The sequence below is a fragment of the Papio anubis genome, chromosome 9 (genome assembly GCF_008728515.1).
Source record: "Papio anubis isolate 15944 chromosome 9, Panubis1.0, whole genome shotgun sequence".
Taxonomy (NCBI): Eukaryota; Metazoa; Chordata; class Mammalia; order Primates; family Cercopithecidae; genus Papio; species Papio anubis.
The window spans coordinates 90,145,306-90,159,218 of record NC_044984.1 but is presented as its reverse complement, the minus strand read 5'-3'; the positions used below and the strand labels follow the sequence as shown (position 1 = coordinate 90,159,218).

At 37.7% G+C, this 13,913-nt stretch overlaps 1 protein-coding gene across 4 annotated transcripts in view; it reads left to right on the top strand.

Moving 5' to 3' along the window:
• Nucleotides 1-13,913, top strand: part of NTN4 (netrin 4) — a 122,253-nt gene that overhangs the window by 55,905 nt on the left and 52,435 nt on the right. For all 4 annotated transcript variants that reach the window (XM_009181453.3, XM_003906984.5, XM_009181454.4 and 1 more), the window contains 2 exons: nucleotides 9,571-9,697; nucleotides 12,297-12,485. In XM_009181453.3, coding sequence (XP_009179717.2) covers nucleotides 9,571-9,697; nucleotides 12,297-12,485 — 316 coding nt within the window. The remainder of the gene's footprint in view (nucleotides 1-9,570; nucleotides 9,698-12,296; nucleotides 12,486-13,913) is intronic.

Here is a 13,913-nt window from a genome sequence, read left to right as displayed (position 1 = left end):
CTCCTACCTCAGCCTCCCAAGTAACTGGGATTACAGTACATACCACCATGCCTGGCTAATTTTATTATTTTTGGTAGAGACAGGGTTTCACTGTGCTGACCAGGCTGGTCTCGAAATCCTGACCTCAAGTTATCTGCCCGCCTTGGCCTCCCAAAGTGCTGAGATTACAGGCATGAACCACAGCGCCCAGCCTAAAACAATGGAAATATTTTAAAACCTTCTTTCACTTGGCTTTTTGAAGTGAGGTTTTTGTTTTGTTTTTTGAGACAAGGTCTGGCTCTATGGCCCAGACTGGAGTGCAGTGGCACAATCTCGGCTCACTACAACCTCCGCCTCCCAGGCTCAAGGGATCCCCCGCCTCAGCCTCTCGAGTAGCTGGGACTACAGGTATTCAGCAGCACACCCGGGTAATTTTTGTATTTTTTGTAGAGATGAGGTCTCACCATGTTGCCCAGGCTGGTCTCCAATTTGTGAGTGGAAGCCATCCACCCTCCATGGCCTCCCAAAATCTGAGATTACAGGTGTGAGCCACCACGCCGAGCCTAAGTGAGGTTATGTTATCAACACTATTTTTAAACTCAAACATGTTTTGTGATTTATTTGAAAAGCCCAAGTTATGCTTTTCTCTGCCCTTGAGCCGTTTCTGCCTTCCTTCCTGTAGATGGGTGGGTTTGGGGGGTTGTTTTTGCTTTATTTCATTTTTGTTTAATCTTCTAATTTTTACAAAAGTGGCCATGCTATATATAGAAAGATAAACCACAAAACTTGGCTTTAGGTCTTAGTTCTAGCTGTAATACTGCCAAAAAAAAAAAAAAAAAAAAAATCTACTGAATCACAACGTTAAGCAGTCTCAGAATCAGTGCCCACCATATATATAGATAGATAGATAGATGTATACAGATGTGGCCAATCAATGTACACAGATGTGGTCGCATTTGGAAATTTGTGTGTGTGTGTGTGCGCGCACGCGCTTGTGTGCATGCACATGCACGCTTGTAGTTCTGAATACTCTTCTACTCCTGATTTCTTATGGTAAGTAGCATGTGCCATGGCACAGATGAACTTGGACTTAGATAAATACTTCAAAGCTTTGGGGCATATAAAATTTGGACATGAAAAAAAATGGAAATAAGCCAGCAACCTCAATTTAAAAATTTACCTAAATCATTTGGTTATGCACAGTGTACTTATTCTTCATAACTAAATTTAAACTGACTAAAAGTCATCACACTACCTATTACCATTCTTACCAGATCGTATCTAAGAGGGATGGTAAATAACATAAAGGAGGTGCTATTCACAAAGAGCAAATCTTTAATTAGAGTTTATTTACATTCCTGCTGTCATCTCTGTTTGTAAATTTATCCAAAGGAGGTCCTAATAGGGACTTGTTGAGGCTTGCAGTGGCCTGGAAATTCCCCTAGAAGGCATCAGAATCTCCAGGGTGCAGATAGAAAGGTTTTATATAGAACCAATGAAGATCAAAATCTATTCTTTACCCCTACTTGCCCTGAACTTGATGCCAGGTGTGGGAAATTGGGGCCAGTCTCCCTGTATTCACCTATCTTCAGAGCTGCTTGACTTCTTCCAGAGGAATAAACCGATAATCCATTCAAGCACAGAACACCCATGAAGGGGCTCACCCTGAGTCCAAACCAGACTCTGTCCTGGAGAGCTCTCACTTACAGGACACGTTTTGGGAGGACACACCAATTTTATTTAAGCATCATCCTGAAGAGACTTGGCCAAAGTGGACCACTCAAAATCCTTCTGCCGAGGGTCTTACCATAGCATAGTTTAGGGGTTAAGATGAGGATGCTAGAGTGAGACTGCTAGAGTTCAGGTAGCTTTACCACTTACTGGCTTTGTGACCTTGGGCCAATTACTTAAACTCTTTGGGCCTTTGTTTTCTCCTTTGTGAAACTGAGCAATAATAATTACACCTACTGTATGGGGTTTTCGTGCTAAGGAATTGAGTTAATATTTACACAGTGCCTAGAACAGTGCCTGGGTATATAGTAAGAGCTACTCAGTGTTAGTTACTATTACTGTTGTTGTTATTATTTATCATCAGGTCCATAACTGACCCATATTCCTTGAACTTTACAGTAGATCTCCCAGAGATGACCACTACACATGAGGACATATTTATGAACATGCCTTGCCCAGTTATAAGCCTGTATACCCCTTATAGGAAACAATCTGGACAAAGCTAAATGTGACAAGTGAAATAATCTCATTCCCACTTCAAATGCATAATAATCACCCTCCCTTCTTGGCAGTTTTAAAAATGAGACTGAGCTCAATAACTTAAGTTCTCAAGGCTTCATAATATATATATATTCCCTGAATGAAAAAAAATGCACATTTATTGGAAACCCATTGTATGTCAGTTACTGGGGATTCAAAGACATTTAAGCCACTGTTTCTTCTGCAAGGTCTTACAATGTAGTAGAGAGAGGCGGTTAACGTAAGATTCCCATGCCGTACACTAAATGCCGTTTTCTTAGGGAATTTGCATTGGCTCCATTCATGGTTTTTTCAGGTCTGTCCATCAGAGCAAGGTCTTGGCAAATTAGTGAAGTAGGCACAGTTTGTTTTTGGCTCCTCTCTCCCCTTCAGACATTCCCTTTCCCTTCTCTGGAAAGTCCCAGTTCTAGGATCGAAAACATGATTATAATCCCTGCCGAAATGTTTTTGCTAATAATATAAGGATTTGCCCCTCCTGAGGGTAAGTGCATTTTTGTAAGGAGGTCTTGAACCTAAAACATCATTCTAGAGCTAAAGGAATGAATTTCTACAGAAAGAATTTCAGGTTACAGCTTAGCTGGGGGAAAGGAAGCCTTAAGTACTGGCTAATTTTTATTCTTTAATCATAATTATTTTTACCCTATGCCTATGTTTATTTTATTGCCCATGCTTTTTTATGAGCGGGTTTCCTCTAGTGTTCAAGTATAGACCAAAGAATAAGCAGTAAAGCTTTTCATTTCTGCTTGCATTTTTACGATTTATATTATTGGGCAAGGGTTTGAAACACTCAGCCTTCAACCTATTTTGCCCCATTCTGACAGTAGGTTTCAGGCCTCCTTTTCACCAAACTCAATTATTATGCTTGATATTCACCATAGAACTTCTACTTCTGTTAAATTAAAACATGCAAACCTTTAATGGGAAAGGGCATATTTTATTCGTTAATGAAAAAACATGTTTTTATCACAATGCTTTCTATTCAAAGGTTGTGTTGTAGCATTTGTTGTGCATGTTTTTGTCCTGAATCAGAGCAGCAGGTTCTAACAGGCTGGCCCATTATTAGAATGTATTTCTTCTCATGAATAACAAGTGCATTATTTTAGAAGTTTAATCCTTTTCTCTAAAAGGGGCATACTATCTCTTTAGAAATTAATCAGTTTTTGCCTTCACATTTGGTCTTCAATTGCTGTATAGCGTTGTTTCACTCCCTAAATTATGTGTCATAGCTATAGAGGTCCATGAATTGCTGCAGCTGCCAAGAAGGAGGCATTTTTCTCTGGTCCATAGAATAAGCACTGTTTGTATCCTCTTTTCACAAACATTTTTTTAAAGTTCCCATGATGGTCTAAGAGAATATTCATTTTCAATTGGAATTAAAAGTTGCATGGTCACGAATTGAAATAAAATCATGTATATAAATAATAATGGCACAGTATCACAAGGAAATTACTCAACTGATGAAATTCAAAGATTTCTGTGTACTTTGCTATAAAACAAATCTTTTTTTCATGAACTTTCATTATATTTTTAGTAGGACATGATCAACAGGAGACTCAAACAATAGTTGTTACTCTCTTTCTTGGAAAGCAACTGGGAAGCAAATTTTATCAGACATTCCTAGAATAATTTAGTTAATGTAAGTCCTTCAAAGCATTAGCCAGGTGGATTTTCTGCTTTTGTAATTCCATTATGGTCAGTGTCTGTGGTAAACATCACTGGATGATAAAGTACATCTTTATTTGAGAGGAGGAACTAGAATAACATTTAGTCCAAGAGTACTGTAGTTACAAGCAATAGGAAACATGCAGTAGAGAGAGAAGAAAGCTGAATGAGAGAAATAAAAAAGGATCATATTTATTTTCATTTAAGTATAGTCAATATAGATGAATGAAAGTCTGTCTTCAGAGACTATTAATGTTTATTTACTTTTCCATTTGTGTCACATTGGGTAGTTCCTGCAGGAAAAAGGAATTACTCTCCTAGCTCGTCCTCGTTTGATTTTCAGATGATTCCAGGAATGTTCTGCATTGGTGAAGTGGCAACAGGACCCAGCTATATGTCATTTAAGTCTAATCTGGGGGCTCAAAAAGGATTTTGGGTAGTTTCTGCCACCAAATAGTGTTTACAATACAGAGAAACAGGCCTTGAAATCATAGAACCTTAAGACTAGAAGCAACCTAAAAGTTGTTTAAGCCAATCTTCCATTCAGTGTTTAAATGTTCTACAACAACCTTGGTAAGCGTCCATCCCATATGCTTGACGCTGTCAATGACCAGCTTCCTACAACCTCCTGGCTGGTCAGTTTCCAACTCAACCACATGATTGCTGACTACTGAAAGCCTTCTGCCCCAAAAGGAAGCTCAATGAAAAAGCAGCTTTTCTAGGCAAGTCCCGTGTATCTTCCAGTTATGGATCTAAAAGATAATAATTTCCCCATTTCACCTCCCCCCCCACCTAAATTCTTATGTCTCTTGCCTCAAATATGAGGAAATAATATTTTCTCTTCCATGCCTATTTGGCTTTAATATATGATATTATCACCAAAGTGAATAGCTCCTAATGAGCATGCTGTTCCAGTAATTCCTTGACTTACTGGTTCAATGTGTGTATGAGTCCCTTCCTGTAAGATAAATGTGCTAAAAATGACTGGCAAGTGTGTTAATATTAGTAGCAAATAAGCTCAATTAAATATGAGTGTGAAAACTTTTGACATTGGCAGAGAAGCATATTCTTAGCATAACAGGGAAGTTTATGGAAATCATAGAATATCCAAAATTCTATTCACCTCCTGGGTCATTAGGAGTTGTAGCTTTGCTGTTAAGGTAAATTACTCATTTTTTAATTAGATAACTAGACACCGCTTTTCTTCAACTAAACCTGAAATACATAATCCCATTTTCCTGCTCCTTATCTGGTTCATGTTTGTATACCACACGAGAACTATGTTTAACCTATTACTAAAGTTTCCTTTTTCTGGGTTTTTTTTTTTTTTTTTTTTTAATGAAGACCTAGTTTTACTTGCACATTTTTCACGAGCATCAAATAGTGGATGATCTTTCAAGCTTGAACAGCAACAGTTGTATCGCTGAGGAAGGATTTCTTGTTTCAAATTGTCTAGGTAATGATTTACAGCTATTTTTGGTAATTATCAAAATGACAGCTCCTTGAATTTTTCTGCATGCAGAAAAATTTGCTGGCTAGCATCTTTCAGACCCTGGGAGGTTCATCCCAATCCTTGGCATGTGGGATCGAGGGAACGCTCTGAAATCCTCACTGCAGAGGGAATTGACCTGTCCAACATTATCTTGTGATACATGTGAATGTTTGATGGGATAACTCTAAATGTCTGCGGACTCCTGAGGCCTGGGATTTGTGGCAGGATGAACCCACGTGTTGGGTGATATTACGTATAAACCTTCGGCCTTCCAAGACCAAACCTGACAAATTGAACCTATGACGATCGTTGAGCTCCTTTGAAGAGGACTCACAGTACATTGCAGCATCTATCTTCATACAGTATTCAATAAACGGTTGCTAAAAAATGGAAAAGAGAGCCAGGCGTAGGGGCTCATGCCTGTAATCCCAACCCTTTAGGAGGCTGAGGTGGGAGGATCACTTGAGCCCAGGAGTTGGAGACCTGCCTGGGCAATGTAGTGAAACCCCATCTTTACAAAAAATACAAAAATTAGTCGGGCATGGTGACATATGCCTGTTGTCCAAGCTATTTGGGAGACTCAGATGGGAGGATCACTTCAGCCAAGGAATTCAAGGTGTCAGTGACCTGTGATCACACCATTACACTTCAGCCTGGGCAACAAAGCAAGATCCTGTCTCTAAAAATAATTAAAGATAAATAATTTTAAAATGGAGAGGATGCAAAAAAACAGTACATAAGATTAACATGCTTATATAACTGGAAAATCAGGAAAAAGAAATTAACAACCTTTTCAACTTCTGAATATTTTCAGAAAATACATGTGGGTACCACTGGTTATTATAAGGCATGAGCTGGGGGTAAAGCTGGAGAAGAAATCTTAAAAGGAGAAAGGGAAGAAAGAACATAACAGGCAAGATAGGAGAGAGGTAGAAAGAATTTTTTTTTTTAAAGAGAAGAAAATAAAGTGTATTTAATATACCTTTCACATCATTTCCTTACTCAAAAATCTTCAATGGATCTGCATTGCTTACAGGATAAATTTCAGTCTCTTTAAGCTAATGTTTAGTGTGTTCTGTGATCTGGATTGAACCTACCTCTCGAACACATACCTCTGGTTTATTTATTGACTGTCCCTGACTATTCCTTTAGGGTTTTTATATTCTTGTCTTTGCTCCCTAAGAAAAATCTCATGTACCCGTCAGGACACAGACTCAGGGACTACACTTAGAAGTTTTATATAGACAGCACTAATTGACCTTGTTTTCTATCATATTTACTTTACACCTCTTAACATTTTCCCTAATGCCCTCAGATAGAACTCCCTTAACAGCAGAAACTCTGACTCTAATTCTATCAGATTATTTATGTGTTTTTTATGTATGTTTTGCTTTTGTGTGTGGGTTTTTTTTTTTTTTTTTGACATGTAGGATTTAGACAATTACAAAACTGTTTTTCCTACTAGTCTCCATTGTGCTGCTTCTGCCTGCTACATAAGGATGCCTTCATCTTACTAAATTCTTCAGCCTTGGAATATTTTTCCTACACAGTCGTTTTTTCAAAGACTCCCTTTTCTTTGAACCCAGCATTTAGTACTACAAGTAAAACAAAGAATCATCAACTTTTCTTGAGAGTCTTTACAGAAATTTGCCACATAGAAGTTATTTGATTGGCAAGAGTTTACATTTTTTTCACGATGAGACAGAACACTGATTTTAAAAAGGTTCAATAAAAGTAATATGACTGAGGCACCTCTACTTCGTATACTTTATTATAAAAAATGGATAGGAAAAAATCAGATACCCAGGAGCTAGGATGAAAAAAAATCTCATTTTTCAGAGCAGCAGAAGTTGAATTCCTGCAGCTCTCAAAATTTAAGTGCAGATTTGTCTTTAGAGCTTGCCTGGATGTGTGAATGGAGATTTGTAGTGAACCCTTATAACTCCATGGAATTTCAATATATAAACATTTCATATCACAGCCATGAAGAGAAGCCCAAGAAGGTAGACTATTATAACTCAATTTATACTTGGGCATTCTGAGACCAAAACCAGTGAATGAATCTATAGTATTAGTTGCATTTCTATAAAGAAAATTAACAAAAATTTTTGCAACATCATCTTTTTTCAAAGAGCCAATTTACCCTTTTAAAAAAATCTATATACTCACTAAGCCCTGAGAATTAAAAGAAATTTTATAATTTTCATGAAGCATGAGAACCTTACATGACAATACACTGAAATGAAATTTAGCAAGATGGCCGCCAACACATTGCTTATGAAATTTTCCAGCTAACTCTTAGGCGTCATGTTCACTCACACGCAGCCTTCAGTCCAATAAGGCCTGTGTGTAATTCCTGAACTTGGACATTATGTGAGCATAAGGCCCATAGCAGTCATATAGCACACTTGGATAATTGCACAGGCCATTTGCAGAGTGCCTCCACCAGTGGTAGGGGAAGTATTAAAAGAAAGAAGGTCCTGGATGAGATGACACAAGTTACTGGAGTGTTACCTTCGGTCAAGCAGTAGTACATCAGTGTATTGGTGTGGCTGTTTTCAGGTTTGTTGAACTTTATCTTAGGGACTCATTTTCGTTTGGGCATGCTGAGTACATGTCATTTTTAGTAATTCATTTTTTGTCACAATTGAAATATTTTAGATGCATTGAAATAAACGTTGCTAACAGATTCTCCTTATACCTTGGTTCATTTTGTCTCCTTTTCCTGAAAAGTTTGTTCCCTTCTGTCTGTTAAAAATGCCACCCATGTGCCAAGGGCCAGCTCCAATCTCCACCTTTCTCTTATGCCCTCCACAGCTGTCAACCTATGGTGATTTCTGCATCTTTTGAATGCCAGCATTATTTTGCTTCTTAAGTATTTATTGTCTTGTTTATGTGTTATTTTCTTCTATGTAACTCTTTTTTCTCCAGATATTATACATTTCATCTTTCTTAAAGACAGAAGAGTTTTCTAATGCTTTGTGTACCAAACATGGCCTAGCATAGTGACTCTCCCTTGTAGGTACCCATTAAATATTTGTTGACTAGTTGACATAATTTGTTACCTTTATGTTACCTTTAACACATTTCTCAAGGAAAAAATATAAAACCTCACAGATCCACACTTATGGACCCCGTTCTGAGCTACTTTGCAAACCTTTCCTTTGTATAGTCATGACATCATGTAAATAAATAATCTTGGTACTGGAATGCATCTTGGTATTGAAATTCATTATAAGTCTTACTTATTGGGAGATAGTTCAGATGATTCCAAATATTAATTTTTAGAAGTTATCAGTGAAATAACACAAAAAATATTAAAATTCCCAATTTCTAAGAATTCCACTGAAGTATTTCTCTCTGGGAGAAATACTATTTTAATAAACCCTATACTACTGTGAACTACGGGAAAAAAAATGCCCAGTATATTAGGACAAAATGTATTCAAAGCCCTAACAATATACATATTTTGACCTTTCAATATTACTTCTAGAAAATACATTCAAAGGAAATAATTAAAGATGCACACAAATACTTAGCTACAATGATATTCATTATAGCATTGAATATAATATATACATATATTTAAAAACCTAAATTACAATAAAATAGATGGTCAGATAAATTAATTATACATCATACGGGGCACCATTAGAGTGTATATTATATGAGAATGTTTAACAAAATGGAAAGATATTCACAATATATTATGTGAAAAAGGTTGTAAATATAATTTTTTTTTGAATACTGGAAATATATGCTCCAAATGTGGATATTAATGTCATTTTTGCAATGAGATTATGGATTTATAAACTTTCTAGAATGAAGGTATGTTACTTTTGCATAAAGAATTTTTAAAAATTAAAGATACTAAAAACTTAGCCGGTACTTTAGAATTCAGGTGCTTGCTCAGCCAGTAAGTACATTAGAATTACTCTCTAGGGTCATATACCCTTCGGCCAAGAAACTATAGTACTTAATCTTTTGAATTTTTCAAAAGATTATAAGACAAACTAAAGAAAGCATCTCTCCTCTTGATTGTTAACTTCTTCAGAAAAGTGAATGAACATCTTATGACTAAAGCCATTCCATGTGATGCGATTGTGGGAACATGTTCTTCTTTGGCGACATTTGTGCTCATAGCTCTCACTTGATGTTGCTTGTAGGTCCATGGGAAGTGTATGTGTAAGCACAACACAGCAGGCAGCCACTGCCAGCACTGTGCTCCGTTATACAACGACCGGCCATGGGAGGCAGCTGATGGCAAAACGGGGGCTCCCAATGAGTGCAGAAGTAAGTAACAAGCCCACGATATATGAAAGCTTTCTTTGTAAAGTCAGCTTATCTGTGGAGTCCTTGTTGTCTCTAAAAACACAACACAAAGTGGTGGGTGACAAACACTAGACCCTACACAAACATAGCCATATCACTGCCCACTGAGGCTTCAGCCACTGAAAACAGTTGCTGTTCGTTACATTGCTAATGTGACTTTTTCGCCAAGAATATGTTCCCCATTTTCTTGGATACTTTGTGGGAGCTAAGAACCTTTTTATAATTTGACATAATAAAAATAGGAGGATGGCTCACACCTGTAATTTCAGCACTTTGGGAGGCCCAGGCGGGTGGATCACTTGAGACCAGGAGTTCAAGACCAGCCTGGCCAACATGGTGAAATCCTGTCTCTACTAAAAATACAAAAAAAAAAAAAAAAAGAAAAAGAAAAAATTATCCAGGCATGGTGGCGTGTACCTGTAATCCCAGCTACTTGGGAGGCTGAGGCACGAGAATCACTTGAAACCGGGAGGTGGAGGTTGCAGTGAGCCAAGATCACGCCACTGAACTCCAGCCTGAGTGACAGAGGGAGACTCTGTCTCTAAATAAATAAATAAGTAAATACATGAGCAGACACAAGAACATCTGATTCTGTTGTACTCTCATTGCTGAGATGGTGAATTATAAACATGAAAATAGCTATTTTGAATTCAGTTCTCAAAACTACCCAGTAAAGCAGGTGGTGTTAATCCCATTATAGAGATCAGCTAACTGAGGCTCAGCAAGATTAAGTGATTTGCCAAAGTTAGTAAATGATAGTGGGGACTTGATCCCAAGTCTCAAGACTCCAAATTAGGTACTTTTTTCCATAATACCACATTGCCTTTTTTTTCACTTTATGATGCTTGAAATGAAAAATTAGGTTTGAAATTATGCCAGTAAGTTAAGAAGAAGATTTCCCTACAAGGACTAACTAGCTTGAGGTTTGAGGCTGGAGATTAAATAGGAAGGTAAAAATATGGGAACATGAGCCATTTTTTCTTTGCAATTTAAAATGTTCAGAGAAATATGCATGCCCATCCCAATGTTAACACTCACAAACCTCTCTTTTACAAGGATTTAAAAGCAGGTTCCGTGGGTAACATTGTGAGAAGTCTCTTCCCATACATAATTCGGAGTCATAACTGATTTGTTTTTGTTTCTAGGAAATGTAAAGGATTTCCTGTAAGAATAAATCTTAAATTATCTTGTAATATACTTTAAAAAGATATGAATCTGGCCAGAATTTCATAACACATCAAGGAAACAATGAAAAACAATAGCACAAACATTTTCAAATACATTTGACCTCCAAAAATCGGGATTCTTATTCTAAATCACCAATGAAGAGAATCTAAAGAATTTATCCGGAATTCCTAGGGTGCCTTTCTGACTCTTTCCACATAAATCAGCTGTCTATCTAAATACATATAGAACACAGAGACAGGTCACTTGATGCTATTGACTTATAATCTTAGAAATGCCTTTGAGGAACTGTTATATAATAAATACTGCAGGCCTCTTCTGTAAGAAAATTGAGGCTTCAATAGGAGTCCACCTTCTACTCACCAGCTCAACAGCTGAAGAATAGTACTTCATGAAATTAAACTACTTGCCAAGTTCCTAAGCTCTGTCTACCAGAAGCTCATGAGTAATGACCCTTCCAGGCTCATTAGTAAGCATGAATTCATGCCTGCATCTGCAATATGAATGCTCATTTCCACTTAAGGCCTGACAATCTCAGCTTTTCTTAGCAAGGACAGGAGACCCACAGGATGACCCTTGAGAAGTAATAGGAGTGGGAATCGTGAAGTGTTACCAAAAGAGAGGGTAAAAACTGATGGTCACTCCTGTAATCTTTCCACAATGAATGTCAACCCCCATTGGTAAGTTCATCATCATATATATCTTTGCCCAACTAGACAAATCTACACTTTGTTGACTTTCATGCATCTCCTGAAACTTCTTTTTTTTTAATTAACAGCCTATAATGAAAAACTGGAAGGCTACACAAGAAACTCTTTTAAAAAAAGTAGTAACCTATTGAAGTCAGGGAAAACAGGGTAAACGGGGATGCAGAGGCTAGATTTCTCAATGGATGCCTTTCTATATTCCTTTGATTTTTGTATTGTTAACTACTCAAAAACTAAAACTAAACATTAACAATCAGTTTATCCTATTTTTATTTATTTTTATTTATTTATTTTGAGACAGAGTCTCCCTCTGTCACCCAGGATGGAATACAATGGCATGATCTCGGCTCACTGCAACCTCCGCCTCTCAGGTTCAAGCAATTCTCCTGCCTCAGCCTCCCAAGTAGCTGGGACTACAGGCGTGTGCCACCACACCTGGATAATTCTTTTGTATTTAGTAGAGATGGAGTTTCACCACGTTAGCCAGGCTAGTCTCAAACTCCTGGCCTCAGGTGATCCACCCGCCTTGGCCTCCCACAAGTGCTGGGATTACAGGCGTGAGCCACCATGCCTGGCCAACTCATCCTATTTTTAACTACCTGAATATGAGATAAGCCATCACTTTATTTTTACTTATTAGTGTTTCTCTCCACGCTTCTTATTGCCAGCCTGCAAGTGTAATGGGCATGCCGATACCTGTCACTTCGACGTTAATGTGTGGGAGGCATCAGGGAATCGTAGCGGTGGCGTCTGTGATGACTGTCAGCACAACACAGAAGGACAGCATTGCCAGAGGTGCAAGCCAGGCTTCTATCGGGACCTGCGGAGACCCTTCTCAGCTCCAGATGCTTGCAAACGTAAGTAAACTGTGGTTTCCAGAAAATAGGCTGATTTGTACAAGAGATGAATCTCTTTATCCTTCATTCTGCTAACCCAAGAGAAGGAGGTCATTGAGGTTCTCAGATAATAGACTCACAGATATCAGTTAATTTCTTCATTAATAAGAGGCAAGAATTTTCAACCTGTTGGGTGAAAACAGTACAATATTCATAAAAATAATTTCCTTTCTCACTCTCCATAAAGTAAAATTATTTCCTGTAGCACCACATTTTAGAAAACAAGATGAGTAATAAAAGAGAAAAAAGAGTGATGGAGAGGGAGAGCTATTTAAGATCTTAAGACTTTACTTGTGAGGAGAAGGTAGACAATAAATAGACTCAAGCTGATGAAATAAAGGGTGGTTACTGCACTTGGGTTATTATTTTACCTTAACAGTGAACTTAAACATGAAAAAAGATTAGTTTTGGTTTCCTTATAAATCCATTTTGATTGACACTGCTCTAATGTATCCTCTGTATCATAACTAATTTAGGAAATCATAATAATTTTATGCTCTCCCCAAAATACTAAACTCTTATAGCATGGGTTCTGCTTTTTTGTTGACATAACTCTGAGAGGAGGTTTATCTGGAGGCCAGGCACGGTGCCTTATGCCTGTAATCCCAGCACTTTTGGAGGCCAAGGCAGGCGGATCACTTGAGCTTATAAGTTCGAGACCAGTCTGGGCAACATGGTGAAACCCTGTCCCAGGAAAACTACAAAAATGAGCCAGGCATGGTGCTGTGCGCCTATAGTTTCAGCTATTTGGGAGGCTGAGGTGGGAGGATGGCTTGAATACAGGAGGCGGAGGTTGCAGTGAGGTGAGATGGTGCCACTGCACTCCAGCCTGAGCAATAGAGCCAAACCTTTCTAAAAAATAAAAAATTAAAAAAAGAAAAAAATGGAGAGAGAGAGAAAAGGAAAGGAAAGGAAAGAAAAAGAGGTTTATTTGGAGAAAGAATAGAATTTGAAAAGATCTACCCAATTCATAGGACACTATCTGAAATATGTGAATATAAAGGGTGAATGCAGAGCTTATGTAAATGTCAAATGTGGATGAATAGCTCATCTAACCACATCAGTATTTACCCTCTATCAGCTCAGAAATCATCAGATAACAGAAGCCACTCAAGGCTATTAATGGAGATTGATGATCATGCCCTTCCTTTCCCTAGCAAGGACTCCATGTTCTAGCTCAAAAACAGTGACAGGAAGAAAGCACTACAATGGGAAACAAGCATTTAAAACCTTGGGGTTATTTGTGAGTTTGTTAAAGGAAAAACTACATTGCTTTTTAAAAATATTTTTTAACATCAGGGAGAAGATATCAACGTGCAATTTGAACGGGCTTGCTTGTTAAAAGCTTTTTCTTTTAAATAGTGGCAGATAAAATATAGTACTGCTCAC